General features: G+C 38.7%; 1 protein-coding gene across 1 annotated transcript in view; it reads left to right on the top strand.

Annotated features, from left to right (window-relative positions):
* EYS (EGF-like photoreceptor maintenance factor) overlaps positions 1 to 26373 on the top strand; it is a gene marked incomplete at its 5' end in the record, with an annotated part of 885136 nt that overhangs the window by 773882 nt on the left and 84881 nt on the right. Inside the window, one exon of the mRNA XM_007449587.1 lies at positions 6692 to 6874. Coding sequence (XP_007449649.1) covers positions 6692 to 6874 — 183 coding nt within the window. The remainder of the gene's footprint in view (positions 1 to 6691; positions 6875 to 26373) is intronic.

Here is a 26373-nt window from a genome sequence, read left to right on the forward strand (position 1 = left end):
TGAAGAGACTGGCTTTTCTTCATTGTATATTCTTGCCTCTTTTGTCAAAGGTTAGTTGACCATAGCGGTGTGGGTTTATTTCTCAGCTTTCTGTTCTGTTCCATTGATCCATATGTCTGTTTTTGTGCTTATCACATGCTGTTTTGTTACTGTAGCTTTGTAGTATTTTCTGAAGTCTGAGAGGGTTATGCCTCCAGCTTTATTCTTTTTCTTCAGGATTGTTTTGACAATTCTGGGTCTTCTACGTTTCCCTATAAATTTTAGGATTATTTGCTTTAGTTCCATGAAAAATGTCATGGGTAATTTGAAAGGTGTCACATTAAATCTGTATATTGCTTTGGGCAGTATGGCCGTTTTAACAATATTAATTCTTCCAATGCAGGAGTGTGAGATATCTTTCCATTTCCTTGAATCATCTTCATTTTCCTTTATCAACATTTAATATTTCTCAGCATATAGGTATTTCACCTCCTTGGTCAGGTTTATTCCTAAGTATTTTTTAATGCAATTTTAAAAGAGATTTTTTTTTTTGCTTTCCCTTTCTGATATTTCATTGTTAGTTTAAAGAAATTCAACAGATTTCTGCATGTTAATCTTGTATCCTGCTACCTTGTTAAATTTGTTTATCAGTTCTAACAGTTTTTTGTGTGGAGTCTTTAGGGTTTTCTATATATATTATCATGTCATCTGCATATAATGACAATTTTACCTCTTCCTTTCCAATTTGGATAATTTTTATTTCTTTTTCTTGTCTGATTCCTGTGGCTAGGGCTCTCAATACTATGTTGAATAGAAGTGGTGAGAGTGGGCATCCTAGTCTTGTTCCAGATTTTAGCAGGAAAGCTTTCAGCTTTTCACCATTGAGTATTATGTTGGCTGTGGGTTTGTCATCAATGGCCTTTATTATGTTGAGATATGTCCCCTCTATACCAACTCTGAGAGTTTTTATAATAAATAGATGTTGAATTTTATCAAATGCTTTTTATGCATCTATTGAGATAATCATATGGGTTTTATCCTTTATTTTGTTAATGTGATGTGTCACATTGACTGATTTGTGAATAGTGAACCATTTTTATATCCCTGGGATAAATTCTGCTTAATAATAGTGTATGATTCTTTTTATGTATTTTTGGATTCCATTTGCTAATGTTTTGTTGATGGTTTTTGCATTTATTTATTAGATATTGACCTGTATTTTTCTTTTTCTGTAGTTTCTTTGTCTAGTTTTGGTATTAGGGTGGTGGTGACCTCATTGAATAAATTTAGAAGTGTTCTCACCTCTTCAGTCTTTTGGAATCAGCTTTCCTTTTAGAACTGCTTTTGGTACATCCCATAGATTTTGTAAAGTTGTGTTTTCATTTTCATTTGTCTCCTTTTCTAATTTCTTCTTTGATTTCATCATTGACCCATTGTCTTTTTCATGTTGTTTAGTCTCCATGTGTTTGGTCTTTTCCCATTTTAATTCCTGTAGTTGATTTTTAGTTTCATCATTGTGATCAGAAAAGATGCTTGATATAATTTCTATCCTCTTAAATTTATCGAGGCTCATTTTGTGACTTAGTACGTGGTCTATCCTAGAGAACGTTCCATACACACTTGAAAATAAAGTGTATTCTACTTTTTTTGGATATAGTGTCCTGTAGATATCAATTAAGTCTAACTGATCTATTGGGTCATATAGAACCTCTGTTGCCTTATTGATTTTCTGTCTGGATGATTTGTCCATTGATGTCAATGGGGTGTTAAAATGCCCTACTCTTATTGTATTATTGTCATTTTCTCCCTCTACATCTGTTAGTATTTGCTTTATATATTTAGGTGCTCCAACACTGGGTGTGTATATGTTAATGTGTGTAATATCCCCTTTCTGTATTGATCTTTTTATCATTATATAATGTCCTTCTGTGTCTTTCTTTATGCCCTGTTTTAAAGTTTATTTTAATAGATATGAATATCACTACCCCCAATTTCCTGTTGCTTCCATTTGCATGCAATACCATTTTCTATCCCTTCACCTTCAGTCTGTATGTGTCCTTTGCCCTGAAGTGAGTCTCTTGAATGCAGAATATTGCAGGTTCTTTTTTTATTTTTATTCTGTAAGCCACCCTATGTCTTTTGATCAGAGCATTTAATCCATTGACAGTTAAAGTAATTATTGATAGGTATGTACTTATTCAAGTTCAAATATATTCTAAATGATCTACCTTTTCTACTCCCCTCCCCCACATTTTGTGATTTTGATGTCTTATTTTACATCTTCATATCCGTTTACCACTTATTATCGTTATACTTGCTTTTATAATTCTTTTATTGTTTTTAGTGTATGTACTAGCTTATTTAATTGATCTTCAGGACTGATTATATATTTGCCTTTCCTCTGTGATTTTTTTCCTTTCCTATAGATTCTTGCTTTTTTTCTACTTAAATAAGATCCTTCATTATTTCTTTTAAGGTAGGTTTAGTATTGTTGAATTCTTTTAGCTTTTGCTTTTCTGAGAAATTATTTATCTCTCCTTTTATTCTAAATGATAATCTTGCTGGGTAGAGTATCCTAGGTTGCAGATTTTCCCTTTCAGGACTTGAAATATATCATGACACTCCCTTCTGGCCTGCAAAGTTTCTGCAGAGAAATCAGTTGAAAGCTTATGTAGATTCTCTTGTATCTGACCCTTTGTTTTTCTCTTGCCGCCATAAGAATCCTCTCTTTATCTTTAACTTTTGCCATTTTAATTATGATGTCTTGGTGTAGGTCTGTTTGGGTTCATCTTTTTTCGGACCCTTGGCTCTTTCTGTATCTGGATATCTGTTTCCTTCTTTAGGTTTGGGAAGTTTTCAGCCTTAATTTCTTCAAATACATTTTTGATCTTCTCTCTCTCTTCTCTTTCTGGAACTCATACCATGCATAAAATGGCTTGCTTTATATTTTCCCATAGACCTTATGTTGGTTTCATTTCTTATTGTTTTTTCTGTCTGCTCTTCTGATTGGGTGGTTTCCATTATTTTATCTTCCAGATCACTTATTCATTCTTCTGTCTCATTTAGTTGGCTATTTATTACTTCTATACTGCTTTCTTTTACTTTTTCTTTTTCTTTTTTTGAAGTATAGTTGATTTACAATGTTGAGTTACTTGCATGTGTACAGCAAAGTAATTCAGTTATATATAGAGAGATAGCTATATAGATATATCAATATATTCTTTTTTTATATTCTTTCCTTTATAGGTTATTACAAGATGTTGAATATAATTCCCTGTGTAGATTGCTTTTTATCTCTGAAACTGAATTATATATTTTTGATTGATTCATCTGTATAACTTTTATCTCCTTGTTACAGTTATCTGTGTTTATATCAATAATCTTTCTTAACTTAGTTAGCATTTTTATTCCCACCTCTTTGAAATCTGGGTCTGTTGAACCAGTAAAGTCTGTTTCATTATATGTTCTTTTGGGGGTGGGGGGGTCTCTTTCTCTTTTAATTGGGAGTAGTTCCTCTGCCTTTTTATTTTACTTAACTTTCTCTGTCTCTATGAATTTGGAAGAAACAGTTATCTATTGTGGTCTTGAAGGGGTGTTTTTATGTGGGAGCATCATTGTATAGACTGTGTTTCTAATAGTTTTGGTGGTAGGGCTGGTTTTGGTATGGAAACCAACTATATATTTCCTCGGTGTGTGCTGGCTGTTATCTCCTTGATAGGGGGTGTGGTTTGTGTTGGGGGATTTAAAGCCTGTGTAGGATGTGAGGCAGGGCTTCCTCTCTGTCTGTGGCTGTTACCATCCTGTCAGGGTCAGGGTCTTTTCCCCAGCTCTTGGGGTGGAAGCCCTGAGGGTCAGGTTCACTTGCTGAAGCAAGTGAGGTCCATGCAGTCACAGCAAACCTATGTGCATCCCATGTAGGTGTCTGCAGTTCCACTCAGAAACAGGGAAAGCCCTGTTGTGTTCATCCCAGATCTAGTGCAATGCTGTGACCTGGGGGTCAGGGTGTCATTGCTGCAGGAATTGAAGTGGCTCTGCTGCCACCTGAGATCTGGGCTGCCTTGTGGCTGACTTCTCCCAGGACCTGTCTGCCCCAGATCCAGTGCTAAGCTGCCATGTGGAGTGGACGGAGCTGGGTGCTCTTGCTGGGAGACAAACCACTGAGCACATGGACAAGGGCCACCACTGCCCCCCCAGTACAAGTTGAACTCATTGTTAGACTTCCCAATGTCTTCAAAGTCTTCCTTATCATTCTTGACCAAAGGTTTCTCCTCCAGTTCCTCCTGTCTAATCCAGCCTTCACATTTCATCACCACAGTGATATTTCTAAAAGGCACCTTTGATCTTTGCTTAACTACTCAAAAATAATGAGGAAAATATCAAACCCTTCATAATTTGACCTCTGTCTTAACAATCACATTTCATTTGCTTCCACTTTCCTTTTTATACTTCATTCTAGAACTTGCAAACTCCATGGGTTCCCTGAGTATGACATGCTTTTTGGCCTCCCTATCTTAGAATAAGTTGTTCTTTCCACCTGAAATGATCTTTGCTTGTCACCTGCAGGTGAACTGCTGTCATCAGCCAAGATTCAGTCTAGTTCAATTGAGTAATTTAACTGACCACACACTAGCTCCTTGAGGGTAAGGATTATGCTTTATTATCCTTGTGTCACCAATATCTAGCTCAGGGTCATATAGTGAACTACATACATATTTGTTGATCTAACCTAAATGTACAAAAACTTTTAGTAGACTCAGTTGTAAATTATTAACAGGAAGAAATGTTATAAAAGAAAGACATTCCTACTTTTAGTATTTAATTGAATTCTGTTTTAACTGTTTTTAATGCCAACATTCAAACACTATCAATATTTTTATTTTGCTTCAATCCCAGTTAATTTTATTTAATTTCATTCAACCATCCTACCTATAGAACCACTGAAATCCCTGATGGGAAGTTTTATTATCTCTGAAACACAAACCACCAATTACTTCATTAGATTATATATATATATATATATATATATATATATATATATATATATATATATATAGTGGTATGGTATATATATATGGTATATATATATATATGGTGTGTATATATATATATATGGTATATATATGATATATATATATGGTATATATATATATGGTATATATATATATGGTGGTATGTCTCAAAATCCTAATTCAGATTCTGGTGAGTTTTGAGAAAATGTATACTTATCCTAAGACATACATCCCAAGGAATAAACTGATAAGATTTTAATAAAATATCAAAATGAAGTATTCAGCTGATTCCATACAAATCCCTACTTGAATAGTTATGTGAAACAAGCAGAAATAAAAGCCTCTGATAAATAGAATTCTTTTTCCCAGGATAGCAGAATTATTTGCTATATAAACCATTATAACCAGACACAAAAACTCTTGTTTTAAGTGTTAAGTACCAGAGTGAGGATATTTCTTAAAGTTTGTAAAAATTCTAGTTTTACAACTTCGTGAGAGAGCCACCACCTCTTGAGAAGGGAGCATTATAAAGTAATCAAGACAAGCTCTTCTTCCCTCTATTGAGCTGTCTTTAACCAATAAAGATAGATTCTAGGAACATCCTTTAATCTGGGGATACCATTCACAGTAGTCAGGATGGGGGTCAAAATCCCCCTTCCTGTTCCCTGTTCCCCTTGGAGTGAGGAAATAAAAGCCAGTTGGGGCTATTTATGAAGGAAACAGAACAATGAAAGAGAAAATGTGGATACAGGATTAGAGGCAGGATGAAAAGAGAAGCTAGCTGGCTGATAGCACCCCTCAACTAAATCTTATTTGTCTGCACTGGCCCTTGTACTTCTGGGTTTTACCATTTCCTGTTTCTACTAAATCTCCCTACAGTTTCAGGCCTATTGAAACCCACGCTTTCACTATCTAACACGTGCCTGAACATAGTAAGGAAGAGCATTTCTTTTAGACAACGATTTCACTTCAAGGAAATTTCATTTCATTCACAATATGGTGATGGAAACATCCATTTCCTTCCCATCTCTTGGCCTTCCTACCCCTGACCTTTGGCTCTTAGAAAAGTAAAGAGTTAGAGAAGCTCAGTTTGTTCCAAGCTGTGAGTCCCTCTCTAAGTCATATCCGGTATTTGGATGCCAAATTATTGTTACAAAGCACCTAGGCAAATACTTTGACTGCCTATGATCTTTTCTATTTCTAAAATTAATCTCCCAAATATAGAATTTTGCTTTTTAAGTAAATTCTTCATGTTGAAGGCGTATGTGAGTTAAAGGATTATACACAGGATCTCAAAACACTACACTTGGGCTTCCCTGGTGGCGCAGTGGTTGAGAGTCCGCCTGCCGATGCAGGGGACGTGGGTTCGTGCCCCGGTCCGGGAAGATCCCACATGCCGCGGAGCGGCTGGGCCTGTGAGCCATGGCCTCTGAGGCTGCGCGTCCGGAGCCTGTGCTCCGCAACGGGAGAGGCCACAGCAGTGAGAGGCCCGCATACCACAAAAAAAATCCACTACACTTCCTTTGTTCTGGATTTGAATTCCCTATTGAGTGTCTGAGTTGCTCAATGCTGAAGGGCACATATGTATAATTAATGTGATAGTAAACAGACTATGTGGTGAGATGCAGCAGCAAAACACAACCCTCCTCTTACAAGTCCATGAACAGGCTTGTTTTAACTGTTTGCTTTGGGCTTTTCCACAGCTGTTCACATCACCCAGCCCAGGCTCAGTGGGATGGATGCCTTTGGATATACCTCATTCCTGGCTTATTCGCGGGTCCCAGACATCAGCTATGATTACGAGTTTCACTTGAAATTTCAGCTGGCAAACAACCACTCAGCAGTGCAAGACAACTTGTTATTTTTCACGGGACAGAAGGGCCATGGTAAGATTACCTGAACCCTCTAGGGCTTGCTTAGGTTTTTTTAACAATACTTGAGAGATTCCTCAGGGACTATGGCTGTGGGTGAGGCAGGTGCTTGCCTGGATCAGACTCCTCCTGTCTGCTGCTCAAGCGTGTGCCTTGTCCAAGGTGTGCATCAGCCCTTGACCCCCAAGCCCTGTTCACATGAGGCCACCTCTTATAATCAGGGAATTGTAACTCCTGCCAGCAAACGTGAAGAAAGAGAAGGGGGTGAGTCACACAAGAAGTGAGCTTATCGACTGGTCCTGTCCTCTGTTTCTTTGCATTTCCAAAGAGAAGGAGAGAAGGGAAATTCTCAGAAGGAACACATTTTACTATGTGTTGTGAAATGGGAATGGTTGCCCTCAAAGAAAACCATCCCAAATTAAAGGAGCAAGAATTTAGGAAAGTGCTAGGTCTGTAATCATGTACTCCAGTGCCCTTCAATTGGTGGGAAAGCAATTTATAAGCTAAATTTGTGTGTGAAGTAGAAACCAGTTATGCACACATGGGATCAAGGAAAAGCACATAAGTTTTACTCCCAAGTCAGCAACTAACTAGTTAAGCAATTAATCACCTATCTTCTCTGAGCTTGGGGTCCTCCACTGTGAAATCAAAATGTTACACCAGAAAATGACCTTTCTCATCAGTAATTCTACAGTGCTAGGGCAACTAATGAATTCTGTCCTTTTCAACTCACCCAATGCCTGTTTCTGTATTAACAAGTGTCTAAAAGAAGCCCACACCCCAAGGGAAGGGTGGTGTGCAAGCTTGCCCCACCTCTGGGAGCATGAGGGCTGCATTATTGCGTGAGCACTCTCCTGCCTCTGAGCTGCATATGTGCTCTCCCCTCCCCACCCTTGGCGGGAGTTGCTGTCAGAGTGGTGAAGAGAGCAGGCTCTGGGCCTGAAAGGTAGGTTTGGATCTGGTCTCCACCACTTACAAACTACACGTCAAATTACTTAGTGTCCCTGTGCCTCAGTCTCTTCTCTGTTCAAATGAGTATAATGATGGTGATTCCCCATCAGAGCTGGGAGGACGAACATGGTTAAGACATGGACTTAGTAGCAGGAAGCACTGGACTCACAACATCATTGCTTGTGTTGTTGCAGGAGGCCTTCTCCAGCCACCTCCCCAAAAGCAGGTCTCCCCTCACCCCAACCAAGTTATTCTCTACCTCAGCCTCTTGCTTACTTCCTTCAAAGCCCTTACCTCAATTTACAATTCATTTATCTATTTTGTAGATAGTTATCTATTATCGTTTATCTATTTTGTTTCCTGTCTGCCTCTACTACGAGAATGGGATCGCTAGGTAGACAGAGAGCAAGCCATCCTGTTACTGAACCAAACTTAGGTCTGCTCACCTGAGCACAGTAAAGCCAATCTACCGACACTGGGTGTGGTGAAGGAAAGTGCAGCGTTTATTTCAGGCGCCAAGCAACAAGTCCAGGGCAGCTCATGCTTAAAAGGCACAAACTCCTTGAAGGCTTCCAGAGAAAGGTTTTAAAAGACAGGATGAGGGAGGGGGTCTGTGGGGTGTGTGATCAGCTTGTGGTCCTTCTTCTGATTGGCTTGTGGTGAGGTAACTGGGAGTCAACATCATCCACCTTCTGATTCTACCTGGGGTCTTTGTGCTTGTGGGCAGCATGTAGTTAACTTCTTCCACCTGGTGAGGGTTTCAGTATCTGCAAAACAGCTCAAAGTACATGGCTCAGAATAGTATCTACAGCCCTGGAGAAGGAACTAAAGGTCCTTGACTTTGTCTAATGGCTAAACTATTATTACTTTGTCTTGCTTAACAGTTTTCCTTTCTTTCCACATTTCTCATTTCTCTGATTAAATTTATTCTTTAAAGTTTTTCTACGGACAAAAGGCTGGCAGAGGACATGGTGGGGTGGCGGGTCTCTTCCCTGGGATGACCCCACAGGGTCCTGCTTGATTACAATCCTTCCTGAACTTTATACACCCACACTTAGCACACTGCCCGACACATAATCAACACTGAATAAAATACCCACAATAAGCACAGACAATTGTATGTCATATAAATCAGCAACTCGGTTACACAAAGGTTCTTAGAGTGGCCAGTCTCAGGGACTTGCAGTTCAGATGCCATCTTCTCCATAATGATTTCCCCATGGTTACTCTCTCCTTCCTCTGAGAGCTGCTAAGCTGCCCTGCACTTTGGGCATGCAGCCCTAATGACAGGCCTTGGTGGGCTACATTTCTCTCCTCATTCAGAGAAATGGTGTCCTGGTTATCACTGTATCACCCACAAAGCCTCCCTCAGGGGGCTGTAATAAACATCTGTTGAATGACTGACAGAAGGCAGGGAGGAAAGAAGGAAAAGAAGAAGGAATTCCTACCCTTAACTCTTTACTCTGAATACAATTATATCCTTCCCATTAGCAAAAAACAAACAAACAAACTGGCAAATGAAAAATTCAAATGAGCATCACAAAGCTTGAGTCTGAGTACTAAATGATTCACAGAGGAAGAACCCAAGCAAAAGATAAACATTTGGTCCATGAAAATGCTGCCACCAAATGCCTCTTCAATACTCTTCAACTACAGATTCCTTCAAAATTCTCCAAACCAAAAAATGTAAAAGCATTGTCTTGGTCGCAGAACTTCTAAGGTATGAAATTTTACATGTTACACTTTCTGGTCTTCTCACATCTCTCTTGTGTGTAGGGAGATGAATGCTAATGCAGCACTTGCATCTGTAGGTTTACAGCATGGCTAAATAAAGGCTGGATAACTGGTAGATTAATTGTGGAGCTCTATGTGCCAATCAGTGAAAATGAAAAATCTGAAACATACAATTCCACATTGTACCACCAGAGAGAGCAAGAACACCAGTTAAAAAATGCAAGTCAGGCCAAAGAGCTTCTCAAGGGGAGATTTCTCCAGGTAGAACCTCTTCACACCTGTATCAGAATCACATGATGGTGCTTGTTAAAATATTAATTCACAGGCCCTCTTGAATTAAAAAAATTAGAATTTTATCAAGAACATTAGGTGCTTTTCATGCAACTAATATTTTAGAACAACCATACAAAACCCCTAAGGACCATCTAAATTAGACCATATGTGGGGACAGACTAAGATATGCAGTTATTGCTCATAATATCATAGGCAGGGAGGATTTTTCAATTTATGTAGCATAAAGTTATTGGTTAAATAAACACATATTCCTTTAAAATATATTATTATGATGAACATTAACCACACAATTTGCAATTTTATGTTCTATATAAGAAACTAGGACCCAAGTTAGTGTTTCTAACAGTGGTATCTCCACATATAGGTATTATTGTATAGTAACATAAATCTATGACCTGTGCTTTGGTTGTTACTAAAACCACCATTTCACATGCTGCCTTTGTCTTTCTCAGGTTAAAAGATGCACAAAGCCACAGAGTTCGTATGATAACTTGAACTATAAGCCAACCTCTAATTTGGGACATGAAAAGGCAAGGGAATTTCTTCACTCCCCAACACGGGTGAGGTTCTTCCTCGAGTCCCCAGAGCCAGACTCTGATTTTGCCAGACTTCATGCACATTGAACTCTGGACAAATTACCCTGTCAAACATTTCCACTTGAAAATGTCTCTCTTGACGTAGGATTTTAACCTAACCTAAAACTTGTCCTGCCTTTCCACAGTCATATTTGGCATTTCTTTCATTACCAATTCTTCCTTCACTCCCTTATAACCTGTGTCTTATAGTTCGGCTCTTCTAAAAACCACCAGTCTGTCCCACATCGGTCCACAGAGGAATACCTGATCTTCCCCTCCCATATTCCTTCCACTGGCAACCGGTATAAACATTCTGCTTCCTCCAGAACCCAGGAGTCATCTGGATTTCTCCCTTCTATTCACTTTGACAGCTATTTACTGGGAGCCTAGATGAGGGATTCTTCCCAGTGCTGGAGATACAATTGTGAATAAGTCAGACAAGGTCCTTGTCATCTTCTCTCCAGTTTATAGCCCATGTTTTATAAAACACCAAGGTCTGTCCATTTTACCTTCCAAGACTTTTTCATCCTTTCTTCTTCTTTCTTCCCTTCCTTGCTCCCAGTTTATTTATCACAGGTGGTCGCAGTAGCAATAACCTCCTTTCCAGGCTCCCTGCCCAGTCCTGCCCTCTCCCTCTCTATTCTCCACATAGAAGTCTGAACGTATGCTGCCTAATCAACATGCTTCCTTATAACATACCACCTAAGATCCTTTGCATAACATGCACAGACATGTGTCCAGCCCCTGCCCATTTGCACAATCTTTTGTCCTTCATTCCGCCCTACACTCGGCAATATCAGCCCACGTGTACATTCTGGGTCATGTCACTGTGTCATGTCACTGCATCCTCCACCTTTGTGCTTTCACATAGGCTGTCCCAATCTTCCTGAGCCACCCACACTTCACTTTCATGCCTCAAAACCACTTCTATCCTTTAAGACTCAGCTCAGGAAATTATCTTTAAGTCTTTAATACTTCCAGGAAATTTAAGAATTCATCTCACTGCAGCTTGCTGGGAACAGTTACCATATTTTATAACTGTTTGTCTGGATCTCTCTCAACCAGGACTGTGGCTTTTCTTTTTTCTATCAACAGTGGCTGTCAAGTGTAGACACTCATTACATTTTTGAAAGAATGAATACAAAAATCTCTGTCTCTGTTACACTAAAACTTATAATCATTTTAGGGAAGCACAACATAACGTACTTAAAATTTTGTGAACTTATCATTAACTTAAAATTTGTTAAAATTTTATTAACAATACTAAACCAGAGGTCAGAAATTATGTCTGGTACACAAAATATCCATCTTGGTGTCTAATACTTGTCTGGAACATAGGCATCATTGAACGTAAAGAAGTACGTAAGTGATAGAAAAGATGGAGCTCAGAAAGTAGAAATTTCATCCAACTAGAACAGTCAGGGAGTGTGCTCCCGCTCTGTGTGTTTCCCATCCATTCCCTTCCATTTCAGCCAATGCTCTACAACTAGTTCTGCAGCAGTCTCGCTTGCCTCCCTAGCTCCACTCTCTTCCAGCCCATCCCCAGCCCACTTATGCCATCTGAGAACCATCGTCCCATCCATGCCACCTTCCCTGCTCCCTCTTGCCTGGAGCAACTGCCCCAGGTCTCTTCCCATCCTCGATACAACCCATCCAGGTAATGGTCCTCTGACAAACCCAGGTTTCCCATATCCTACCTACACAAAGCCTGTATGGAACAGGTAGCTTCTATAATGTAATTTGGAACCTAATCATATACTGTGTTGTCATTCACAATCACTACTTCAAATCGTATGAAGTTACCATTTTCATAAATCAAAAACATTAGGAGAGCAGCAATTGCATAATCCCTCATCAAGATTAATCTTAAATTCCTTTTGGACAAACTAAGTCTTTAATTTCTTTCATACGCCCCACTCACATGGCAGGTGCTGTGTGAGAAAGCAATAATCACATGCTTACTGATTATTTCACTCACTGAAGGATTCTCCATAGACAGAAGCTCTCCTGGTTCATTCATAATACTGTGTGGTCACAGATTGATATGGATTGTGTCAGAAAAGCTAGGACCTAAATAAAGGGGAGGGGAGGACATGGATTACTGTTCACATCATTGAAATGTAAGTTTAAATCTCAACATTATCCTGTATTAAAAGGTGTGATGCTGTGACAGACTCTTTCAAAAAAACATACATAACTCCCTGGATAATTGATGTCTGCGTCTGAGTGCATTGTGTGCGTAGCTTTCTGTCCATCACAGGCAGGCCTTCTGTGCTGTGGTAGTTATGAAAGGCTACCTCATATTTCATGCCAAATAATTTCTTGTTTACATCAAGCCCTTAGTTATTAACTGTAACCGAAATAAGAGCACATAAATATAGCTTGATGTTTTTGTGTGTAAAAAAATTGGGGTGTATGTCATCTACAGAAAAACAAAGATGGAGCATCACACAAAACTGTCAGCTCCACCTGTTCAGAACTGGGGTCAGGCCCCGCAGAAGAAGAGCACAAGTGGGAGGCAGCCACTCCCTCACATGGCACAGCACCAGGTCCCATGGCCTGGCCACCTCCAGTCACAACTGGCAGTGTGTGCCAGTGTTCTACAACAGAAAAATGTTCATCATGTGATGAGAAACCATGAGGATTTCTACCTGACAACCTCAAACTATCAAATCTTCATTTTCTTGAAATTAAACATCCTGGACTGTATCTTCAAGGTCATCTAAGTTATCAAATAAATTGAGTTCTTAAGATTGTTCAAAAAGAAGTTAAGCTAATTCACTTTACTGACTGAGAAATATGTGAAAAATTGACCAGGGCTCAAATAAGGTTACAAATGACAAAAATATGTAGATCCTAGCAAATCTCCCCCCCACCTTGTTAAAGTTACATGGAGGGGAGTGTTCATTTAAGCATAGTTCAGTGGGAGCACCTTGGTCTCACAGAAGAGCATCCAGAGGAGGAACAAACTGCAAATCGATCAACTCCAAGCCCACATTCTCACCGTTGGTTCTGCGCTTCCAGTGAGTACATGGGGTTCCATCTCAGGGAAATTCAAGTTTACATACCGACTGGTGCTTCCATCCCTTGTTTTCATCTTGTCATCTCTGACAACACATCAAGAGAGTTCCAGACTTCCCACTCTTTCTATTCTCAACTCATTTTTTTCAAGAGATAGAAAACTTGGAGCCAGATGTAACTCCAGGAAATGCATTTTATCACATTTTCATGTGCTCGGAGTGCAGTGATGCACTTGTAACCAGCATCACTCTCACCCTATTCTCATGTGCTCTGAGTGCAGCGGTGCATTTGTAGTCAGTGTCACTCTTACCCTATTTTCATGGGCTGGGAGTGCAGTGGTGTATTTGTAGCCAGCATCACTCTCACCCCTCTGTTCACTAGCACAGCTGCAAGTCAGGGCACCAGCTTGATGTGGCCACAAACAGTAGCCAGTTAACACTGCCTACATTTTAACAATTTAATCCTCTGAGTTGGACACTATATGGTCTCCATTGTAGACAATGACTAATGAAGAAACATCACGGACATGGCTTTGTATGGTTCCAATGCTTTCAAAGCTCTGGAATATACATAGTTTAATGGTCATATCAACAAAATGCAAAGCTAAAATTTCCCACTATGATTAGAAGCTGTACAGATCTTAAGATAGAGATTGTATGCTCCTTAAGAGTTCATTCAAAATCTCCAGTTATCTTAATTTTAGTGTAACAGTCACTAAAGCAGAGTCTGTCTCTGAATACAGGGTAAAAATTGTTCCAGTGTCCAGAATCCTATACCATATGTGTATTGCTCTGGTGAAACTTCCATTCTTTTGGGTCAAACTAGATATATTTTTTGCTTTGCCTCACTTTTAGCTTTGATTCTAGCTCCATAAACTTATTCCGTTATTTTCCTAAAATCACTCACATTTATCTAACTCTTCATTCATACCTAATTTAGCTTTCTTTCAAAAACTGAATATACCCATAGTCAACTAAAGAAAGCTTAGTTAAGTTTATCTGGTCTCAGTGTCAGCATCATTCTAGTTCAATGTCAAGAATATTTGATTAAAAGGTAGTTTCCTCCTTTCAGAAATCTAAAAGCCTAACAAGCCCTAGAATATATTCAAATATACCCACAAAGTGTGTGCACAAAAGGAATTGTTCCTTCAGAAGGGAACTCCCACCAGTAATCAGGAGGCATTCACCAAGTCAGGTTCATTGAATTGGAAAGTCACAGCATTATCTCCGTGGGCCCTCTCACATCTTTTATTTCACTCAAGACAGGAAAGAAGGGAAAGGAAAAATCCATTTGTCTCTTAGAATTTGTGAATCCATTTGGAAAGATCCAAGATGGAGGAGTAGGAAGACCCTGAGCTCACCTCCTGCCATGGTAAAACCAAAATTATAATTGTTACAGAGCAACTACTGATGAGAATGACCTGAAGACTAACAGGAAAGATCTCCTACAACTAAAGATATAAAGAAGAAAACACAAGGTGGGTTGGAGGGGAAGAAATACAGTATAGTCAAGATCCACACCCCAGTGGGCAACCCATAAATGGAGGAATAATTACAATTGCTGTGATTCTACCCAAGGAGCAAGGGGTCTGAGCCCCACATCAGGCTCCCCAGGGGGTCCTATACCAAAAAGAGGAGCCCCAGAATATTTGGCTCTGAAGGCCAATGAGGCTTAATTTCGGGAGAGCCAGACGGATATGGGGAATATAGACTCCACTCTTAAAAGGCACACAAAAAATCTCACACACTCCAGGATCCAGGGCAGAAGCAGTAATTTGAAAGGAGCCTGGGTCGGACACACCTGCTGATCCTGGACAGGCTTCTGGAGGAGCAGGAGGTAACTAACTGGAGCTCACCCTGGGGACACAGACACCAGAGACAGGCATTTGGGGAGGTGGTTCTACCATATGGACACTGGTGCTAACAAGCCACTTTGGAATCCTCCTTCTAGCTTATTAGTGTCATGACCTTGCCCGGCTCACCAGGCTGTCAGAACCAGTCCTGGGATACCTTAGGCCAAGTAGCTAGTGGGCAAGGCCAGAGCCTCACCCCAGGCTGGCTGTCTTAGGACCCCCAGAGCCCACAGTGCCCAGACATGGCCTTGTCCACCAAAGGGCTCAGGATCTGGCCCTGCACACTGGCACACTGGTGGTAGCCCTGGGGACCCCTGGGGTCCTGCAACCAGCCATTGGGACTCAGCCTCCACAACTAGCAGGCCAACACCAACTCCAGTGTCCCTGCATCCAGAGACCCTGGGACTGGCCTCAACCCATCTGTGGGCTGGCACTAGCCTTGGGACTTCCTGGTCCTCAGCCCTGCCCACCAGCAAGCCAACACCAACACCAGGACTGCCCAGGCCCTACAGCCAGAGAACCCCAGTACCTGGTTCCATCCACCAGCAGGACAACACTAGCCCCAGGGGCCACCCCAGGCCCAAACACTGCCTACCAGCAGGCCAACACCAGTTCCAAGACACATTGGATCCCTCAGACAGCCACCTGGGGATCCAGCCCCACTCACCAATGGGTCGATACCAGCTCTGGGATACCCCAAATCCTGAAGCCAGCCATGTGAGGAACTGGTACCATCCATCAGCAGGCTGACACTAGATCCAGGACCTCCAGCCCCACAACCATCCACCCTGAAACTCGGCTCTGCCCATCAGTGGGCCAGTATTAGCCCCAGGAACACTAGGGGTTCTGAAGTCAGCCACCACATCACCTGGTCCCACTCACCAGTGGCCAGCAAGCTCCACACAAGGCAAGGCCTGTCAACCAACCAGAGAAGAAGCTAGCCAGCGCATCACAACAGAAGGACCCACACAGCCCAAATAGGGGTTCCTCTAAAGCATACAGCTCTGGTGACCACAAGGGAGAGTGCTGCTTGGACACATAGGACTTCCCTACAAAAGGCCACTTCTCCAAGGTTGGGAGATGGAATCAACCCACCAGATACATAGAAATAAAAGCAGCAATGTAGGCAAAATGAGGTGATAGAGGAATAAGTTTGAAATGAAGGAACAGGATAAAACCCTAGAAGAAGAACTAAGTGAAGTAGAGGTAAGAAATCTACCCAATAAACAGTTCAATGAAATGATCATAAAAATGTTTGAAGAAGTGGGGAGAAGATTGGATGAATAGACTTAGAAGTTAGAAGTTTTTAACAGAGTCAGAAAATACAAAGAAGAACAAACAGAGGTAAAGAATACCATAACTAAAATGAAAAATACACTAAAAGGAATTAACAGTAGATTAGATGATACAGAGGAATGGATCAGTGAGCTGGAAGACAAAGTAGTGGAAATCACTGAAGCTGAACAGAAAAAAGAATAAACAAAAATGAAGACAGTTTAAGAGTCCACCAAGCATAATAATATTCACATTATAGGGGTCCCAGAAGGAGAAGAGAGAGAGAAAAGGGGGCAGAGAACATATTTCAAGACATAATAGCTGAAAACTTCCCTAACTTGGGAAATTAAACAGACATCTAGGTCCAGGAAGCACAGAGAGTCCTAAATAAGATCAATCCAAAGAGGATCACACCAAGACACATTGTAATTAAAAGGACAAAAACTAGCGGTAAAGGGAGAATATTAAAATTAGCAAGGGAAAAGCAACAAGTTACATACAAGGGAACTCCCATAAGGCTATCAGCAGAAACTCTGCAACAAGAAAGGAGAAACTCTGCAGACCAGAAGAAAGTGGCACAATATACTTAAAGTGAAGAAAGGGAAAAACCTACAACCAAGAATACACTGTCCAGCAAGGCTTTCATTCAGATTTCATAGATAAATCAAAAGTTTTACAGATAAGCAAAAGGTAATAGAGGTCAACACCACCAAACCAGCTTTACAATAAATGTTAAAGGAAATTTCCTAAGTGAAAAAGAAAAGGCCACAACTGGAAACTTGAAAATTATAAAATGAAAAATCTCATGGCTAAAGGCAAATATACAGAGAATGTAGTAAGTCAACCACATACAAAGCTACTAAGAGGGTTAAAAAAACAAAGGTAGTAAAATCATCCATATCTGCAATAAGTAGTTAAAGGATACACAAAACAAAAAGAGGTAAAATACGATGTCAAAAACAGTAACCATTAGGGGAAAGGAGTAAAAATGCCAGGTTGTTAAAATGTGAATTTAAGAGAGCAGCAACTTAAAATAATCATATACATACACACACACACACACACACACACACAGAGCAAGAGAGAGGGAGATTGCTATATATCAACCTCATGGTAACCACAAATCAAAAGCCTATAAGAAATACACACACACACACAAAAAAAAAGAGACAAAGGAATCCAAACATAACACTAAAGATAGGCATTAAATCACGAGGGAAGAGAGTAAAAGAAGAAGAAAGGAACAAAAAAGAGCCATGAAATAACCCTAAAACAATTAATAAAATGTCAGTATATACACACCTATCAATAATTACTTTAAATGTTAAGCCAGAGAGAGAAAGACACATATCATATGATATTGTTTATATGTGGAATCTAACAAAAATAATACAAATGAACTTATTTTTCACAGAATTAAAACAAATAATTCTAAAATTTGTATGGTAACAAAAAAGAGATCAAATAGTCAAAACACTCTTGAGAACAAAGTTGTAGGTATCATACTCCCTGAGTGTGTGTATATATATGTGTGTGTGTGTGTGTGTGTGTGTGTGTGTGTGTGTGGTGTGTGTGTGTGTGTGTGTATTTATATAAAACATCAAAACATTATGGAATTGGCAGAAAAACAGAGACAGAGATCAATGGAACAGAACAGAGAGCCCAGAAATGAACCCACACTTATATGGGCAATTAATCTATGACAACAAACACAGGAATATACAATGACAAAAATAAGTCTCTTCAATAAATGGTATTGGGAAACCTGGACAGCTACATGCAGAAAAGTTAAACTGGATTACTCTCTCACACCATGCCCAAAAATAAATTCAAAATGGATTAAAGACACTGTTTTCAGATTACATGACACTATACATAGAAAATCTTAATGATACCACCAAAAAACTACTAGGACTCATCAATGAATTCAGTAAAATTACAGGACACAAAATTAATATACAGAAATCTGTTGCATTTCTATACACTAAAAACAAAGTATCAGAAAGAGAAATTAAGGAAACAATCCGATTTACCATCATATCAAGAATAATAAATTACCTAGGAATAAATCTGCCTAAGGAGGCAAAAAATTTGTACTGAGAAAACTATAAAACACTGATGAAACAAATTAAAGATAACATAAACAGATGGAGAAATATACCATGTTCTTGGATTAGAAGAATCAGTTTTGTGAAAAGGACTATACTACCCAAGTCAATCTACAGATTCAATGCAATCTCTATCAAATTACCAATGTCATTTTTCACAGAACTAGAACAGAACATCTTAAAATTCGTATGGAGACACAAAAGACCCCAAATAGCCAAAGCAATCTTGGGAAAGAAAAATGGAGCTGAAGGAATCAAGCTCCCCGACTTCTTAACTATACTACTGATACAAAGATACAGTCATCATAACAGCATGGTACTGGCACAAAAACAGAAATATAGATCAATGGAACAGGATAGAAAGCCCAGAAATGAACCCACACACCTATGGTCAATTAATCTATGACAAAAGAGGAAAGACTATACAATGGAGGAAAGACAGTCTCTTCAATAAATGGTGTTGGGAAAACTGGATAGATACATGTAGAAAAATAAAATTAGAATACTCTTTAACACCACACACAAAAATAAACTCAAAATGGATTAAAGACCTAAATGTAAGATCAGATACTATAAAACACTTAGAGGAAAACATGGGCAGAGCACTCTCTGACATAAATCTCAACAATATCTTTTTCAGTCTATCTCCCAGAGTAACAGAAATAAAAACAAAAATTTAAAAATGGGACCTTTTGAACTCAAAAGCTTTTTCACAGCAAAGGAAACCATAAACAAAATGAAAAGACAACCCACAGAATGGGAGAAAATATTTGCAAATAATGAGACCAACAAAGGATTAATCTCCAAAATTTACAAACAGCCCATGAGGCTCAATACCATCAAAAGAAAAAACCCAATCAAAAAATTGGCAGAATACCTAAATAGACATTTCTCCAAAGAAGACATACAAAGAAGATGGCCAAGAGGCAAATGAAAAGATGTTCAACATCACTAATTAGTAGAGAACCGCAAATCAAAACTACAATGAGATATCACCTCATACTAGTCCAAATAGCCATCATCAAAAAATCTACAAACAATAAATGCTGGAGAGGGTGTGGAGAAAAGGGAACCCTCCTACACTGTTGGTGGCAGTGTAAATTGTTACAGCCACTATAGAGAACAGTATGGAGGTTCCTTAAGAAACAAAAAATAGAGCTATCATATGATCTAGCTATCCCACTCTTGGGCATATATCCGAAGAAAAACTTGGTTTGAAAGTATACATGCACCCCCATGGTCATTGCAGTGCTTTTTACAATAGCCAAGACATGGAAGCAACCTAAATGTCCATTGACAGATGAATGGATTAAGAAGATGTGGTACATATATACAATGGAATATTACCCAGCCATAAGAAAGAATGAAATAATGCCATTTACAGCAACGTGGCTGGGCCTGGAGATTATCATACTAAGTGAAGTAAGTCAGACAGAGAAGGACAAATATATGATATCACTTATAGTGGAATCTAAGAAAAAAAAAATGAACTTATCTACAAAACAGAAACAGACTCACAGACTTAGAGAATGAACTTATGGTTACCAGGGGGAAAGGGTGGTGAGGGGACATGGAGTGGGAGTTTGGGATTGACATGTACACACTGCTATATTTAAGATATAATAGATAATCAATAAACAAATGAATTACTTTTGAAAATTAATTAATTAATTAAAATGGGCAGAGGATCTGAATAGACATTTTTCCAAAGGAGACATACAGATGGCCAACAGGCACATCAGTAATTATTGGAGAAATGCAAATCAAAGCTACAATGAGATATAAACTAACACCTGGTAGAAGAACTATTATCAAAAAGACAACAAATAACAAGTGTTTGTGAGGATGTGGAGAACAGGGAGCCCTTGTACACTGTTGGTGAGAATGTAAATTGGTGCAGCCACTATGGAAAACAGTATGGAGATCCTCAATAAATAAAAACTAGAGCTACTATATAATTCAGCAATTCCACTACTGAGTATTTATCCAAAGAAAACAAAAACACTTACCAGAAAAATATATGCACCCCTATGTTCATTGCAGAATTATTTATAATACACAATATATGGAAGCAACCTCAGTGCTTATCTATAGACGAATGTATAAAGAAGGTGTGTGTGTGTATATACAGACACACACACATACAATGGCATATTACTCAGCCATTAAAACAAAAGAGTGAAATCTTGCCACTTGGGAAAACATGCTTGGACCTAAAGGGTATCATGCTAAGTGAGATAAGTTAGACAGAGAAAGACAAATACTGTATGATTTCACTTAATTGTGGAATCTAAAAAGTAAAACAAAAAAGAAACATAACAAAATGGAAACAGAGTTATAAATACAGGGGACACACAGGTGGTTACCACAGGGGAGGAGGCTCAGGGGAGGAAAGAAATACCAAGGGAGATTAAGAGAAACAAATTTCCGGTTGCAAAATAAATAGTCAAAGTAGGAAATGTACAGTGTGAGAAATATAGTCAATCACTATGTAATATATTTATTTGGTGATGGATCGCAACTGAACTTATGGTGATCATTTTGAAATGTATACAAACATCGAATCACTATGTTGCATAACAGAATATAATATGGTCTTGTAGGTCAATTATACTTCAAAAACAAAGAAACATTGAAAGAGATCAGATTTCCAGTTACCAGAGGTGGGGTGAGAAGGGAGGGGGAATTGGATGAAGGCAGTCAAAAGGTAGAGACTTCCACTTATAAGATAATAAATAGTAGGGATGTAATATACAGCAGGATAAATATAATTAACACTGCTGTATATTACTAGAGTATAATTGTTTTACAATGCTGTGTTAGTTTCTGCTTTATAACAAAGTGAATCGGCTATACATATACATATATCCCCATATCCCCTCCCTCTTGTATCTCCCTCCCACCCTCCCTAACCCACCCCTCTAGCGGGTCACAGAGCACTGAGCTGATCTCCCTGTGCTATGCGGCTCCTTCCCACTAGCTAACTATCTTATATTTGGTAGTGTATATATGTCCATGCCACTCTCTCACTTCATCAAAGCTTACCCTTACCCCTCCCTCTGTGCCCACAAGTCCATTCTCTAAGTCTGCATCTTTATTCCTGTCCTGCCCCTAAGTTCATCAGAACCATTATTTTTAGATTCCATATATATGTGTTAGCATACGGTATTTGTTTTTCTCTTTCTGACTTACTTCACTGTGTATGACAGACTCTAGGTCCAATCACCTCACTACAAATAATTCAATTTTGTTTCTCTTTATGGCTGAGTAATATTCCATTGTATATATGTGCCACATCTTCTTTATCCATTCATCTGTTGATGGACACTTCCATATCCTGGCTATGGTAAATAGTGCTGCAATGAACATAGTGGCACATGCCTTTTTTGAATTATGGTTTTCTCAGGGTATATGCCTAGTACTGGGATTGCTGCATCATATGGTAGTTCTATTTGTAGTTTTTTAAGGCACCTCCATACTGTTCCCCATAGTGGCTGTATCAATTTACATTCCCACCAACAGTGTAAGAGGGTTCCCTTTTCTCATCACCCTCTCCAGCATTCATTGTTTCTAGATGTTTTGATGATGGCCATTCTGACTCGTGTGAGATGATCCCTCATTGCAGTTTTGATTTGCATTTCTCTAATGATTAGCGATGTTCAGAATCCTTTCATGTGTTTGTTGGCAATCTGTATATCTTCCTTGGAGAAAGATCTATTTAGGCCTTCTGCCCATTTTTGGATTAGTTTTTATTTTTTATTGACACTGAGCTGCATGAGCGGCTTGTATAATTTGGAGATTAATCTTTTGTCAGTTGCTTCATTTGCAAATATTTTCTCACATTCTGAGGGTTGTCTTTTCATCCTGTTTATGGTTTCCTTTGCTATGCAGAAGCTTCTAAGTTTCATTAGGTCCCGTTTGTTTATTTTTGTTTTGATTTCCATTCTTCTACAGGGTGGGTCAAAAAGGATCTTGCTGTGATTTATGTCATAGAGTGTTCTGCCTATATTTTCCTCTAATAGTTTTATAGTGTCTGGCCTTATATTTAGGTCTCTAATCCATTTTGAGTTTATTTTTGTGTCTGGTGTTAGGGAGTGTTCTAATTTCAGTCTTCTACATGTAGCTGTCCAGTTTTCCCAGCACCACTTATTGAAGAGGCTCTCTTTTCTCCATTGTATATTCTTTCCTCTTTTATCAAAGATAAGGTGACCATATGTGCGTGAGTTTATCTCTGGGCTTTCTATCCTGTTCCATTGATCTATATTTCTGTTTTTGTGCCAGTACCATACTGTCTTGTTTACTGTAGCTTTGTAGTATAGACTGAAGTCAAGGAGACGGATTCCTGCAGCTCCATTTTTCTTTCTCAGGGTTGCTTTGGCTATTTGGGGCCTTTTGTGTTTCCATGCAAGTGAAAATTTTTGTTCTACTTCTGTGAAAAATGCCACTGGCAGTTTGATAGTGATTGCATTGATCTGTGGATTACTTTGGGTAGTATAGTCATTTTCACAATGTTGATTCTTCCAATCCAAGAACATGGTATATCTCTCCATCTGTTTGTATCATCTTTAATTTCTTTAATCAGTGTCATAGTTTTCTGCATACAGGTCTTTTTTCTCCTTAGGTAGGCTTATTCCTAGGTATTTTGTTCTTTTTCTTGCTATGGTAAATGGGATTGTTTCCTTAATTTCTCTTTCAGATTTTTCATTGTTAGTGTACAGCAATGCAAGAGATTTCTGTGCATTAATTTTGGTCCTGCTACTTTACCAAATTATTGATTAGCTCTAGTAGTTTTCTGGTAGTATCTTTAGGATTCTCTATGTATAGTATCATGTCATCTGCAAACAGTGACAGATTTACTTCTTCTTTTCCAATTTGGATTCCTTTTATTTCTTTTTCTTCTCTGACTACTGTGACTAAAACTTCCAAAACCGTGTTGAATAATAATGGTGAGAGTGGGCAACCTTCTCTTCTTCCTGATATTACAGGAAATGGTTTCAGTTTTTCACCATTGAGAATGATGTTGGCTGTGGGTTTGTCATATCGCCTTTATTATGTTGAGGTAGGTTCCTCTATGCCCACTTTTTGAAGATTTTTATCAAAAATGGTGTAGAATATTGTCAAAAATTTTTTCTGTATCTATCAAGATTATCTTATGTTTTTTATCCATCAGTTTTTAATATGGTGTATCACACTGATTGATTTGAGTGTAATGAAGAATCCTTGCATTCCTGGGACAAAGCACATTTGATAATGATGTGTGATCCAACAGCACTGTTGGGTTCTCTTTGCTAGTGTTCTGTTGAGGATTTTTTTTTTTAACATCTTTATTGGGGTATAATTGCTTTACAATGGTGTGTTAGTTTCTGCTTTATAACAGAGTGAATCATTTATACATATACATATGTTCCCATATCTCTTCCCTCTTTGTCTCCCTCCCTCCCACCCTCCCTATCCCACCCCTCCAGGCAGCCACAAAGAACGGAGCCGGTATCCCTGTGTCATGCAGCTGCTTCCCACTGACTATCTACCTTACATTTGTTAGTATATATATGTCCACGTCTCTCTCTCGCCCTATCAAAACTCACCCTTCCCCCTCCCCATATCCTCAAGTCTGTTCTCCAGTAGGTCTGTGTCTTTATTCCTGTTTTACCCCAGGTTCTTCATAACATTTTTTTTCTTAAATTCCATATATATGTGTTAGCATACGGTATTTGTCCTTCTCTTTCTGACTTACTTCACTCTGTATGACAGACTCTAGGTCTATCCACCTCATTACAAATAGCTCAATTTCGTTTGTTTTTATGGCTGGGTATTATTCCATTGTATATATGTGCCACATCTTCTTTATCCATTCATCTGACGATGGGCACTTAGGTTGTTTCCATCTCCGGGCTATTGTAAATAGAGCTGCAATGAACATTTTGGTACATGACTCTTTTTGAATATTGGTTTCCTGTTGAGGATTTTTATATCTGTATTCATCAGTGATATTGGCCTGTAGTTTCTTTTTTAGTGACATCTTTGTCTGGTTTTTGTATCAGGGTTATGGTGGGCTCATAGAATGAGTTTGAAAGTGTTCTTCCCTCCACTACATTCTGGAAGAGTTTGCAAAGGATAGGTGTTAGCTTGTCTCTAAATGTTTGATAGAATTCACCTGTGAAGCCATCTAGTCTTGGGCTTTATTTGTTGGAAGATTTTTAATCACAGTTTCAATTTCAATGCTTGTGATTGGGCTGTTCATATTTTCTATTTCTTCCTGGTTCAGTCTTGGAAGGTTGTGCTTTTCTAAGAATTGGTCCATTTCTTCCAGGTTGCCCATTTTGTTTCGCATATAATTGATTGTAGTAATCTCTCATGATCCTTTGTATTTCTGCAGTGCCAGAAATTTTCATTTTCATTTCTAATTCTGTTGATTTGAGTCTTCTCCCTTTTTTCTTGATGAGTCTGGCTAATGGCTTACCAATTTTGTTTATCTTCTCAAAGAACCTGTTTTTACTTTTATTGATCTTTGCTATTGTTTCCTTCATTTTTTTTTCATTTATTTCTGATCTGATCTTTATGATTTCTTTCCTTCTACTAACTTTGTTGGGGTTTTGTTCTTCTTTCTCTAATTGCTTTAGGTGTAAGGTTAAGTTGTTTATTTGAGATTTTTCTTGTTTCTTGAGGTAGGATGGTAATGCTATAAACTTCCCTCTTAGAACTACTTTTGCTGTATCCCCTAGGTTTTGGGTCATCGTGTTTTCATTGTCATTGGTTTCTAGGTATTTTCTGATTTCCTCTTGGATTTCTTCAGCAATCTCTCGGTTATTTAGTAACGTATGGTTTAGCCTTCATGTGTTTGTATTTTTTACAGTTTTTTCCTGTAATTGATATCTCTTCTCAGAGCGTTGTGGTTGGAAAAGATACTTGATATGATTTCATCTTTCTTAAATCTACCAAGGCTTGATTTGTGATCCAAGATATGATCTGTCTTGGAGAGTGTTCCATGAGCACTTGAGAGGAAAGTTTAGTCTGTTGTTTTTGGATGGAATGTCCTATAAATATTAATTCCACCATGTCTAATGTGTCACTTAAAGCTTGTGTTTCCTTATTTATTTTCATTTTTGATGATCCGTCCATTGGTGAAATTGGGGTGTTAAAGTACCCTACGATGATTGTGTTACTGTTGATTTCCCCTTTTAGCATTTGCCTTATATATTGAGGTGCTCCTCTGTTGGGTACATAAATATTTACAATTGTTATATCTTCTCCTTTGATTGATCCCTTGATCATTATGTAGTGTCTTCTTTGTATCTTGTAATAGTTCTTATTTTATAGTCTATTTTGTCGTATACGAGAATTGTTACTCCAACTTTCTTTTGATTTCAATTTGCATGGAATATCTTTTTCCATCCCCCCACTTTGAGTCTGTATGTGTCCCTAGGTCTGAAGTGTGTCTTTTGTAGAGAGCATATATGTGGGTCTTGTTTTTGTATCCATTCAACCAGTCTATATCTTTAGGTGGAGCATTTAATCCATTTACATTTAAGGTAATTATCAATATGTATGTTCCTATTACTATTTTCTTAATTGCTTTGGGTTTGTTTTTGTAGGTCTTTTCCTTCTCTTGTGTTTCCCACCTAGAGAAGTTCCTTTAGCATTTGTTGTAACACTGGTTTGGTGGTGCTGAATTCTCTTAGCTTTTTCTTGTCTGTAAAGGTTTTA

Source organism: Lipotes vexillifer, unplaced genomic scaffold (assembly GCF_000442215.2).
Source record: "Lipotes vexillifer unplaced genomic scaffold, Lipotes_vexillifer_v1.1 scaffold793, whole genome shotgun sequence".
Taxonomy (NCBI): domain Eukaryota; kingdom Metazoa; phylum Chordata; class Mammalia; order Artiodactyla; family Lipotidae; genus Lipotes; species Lipotes vexillifer.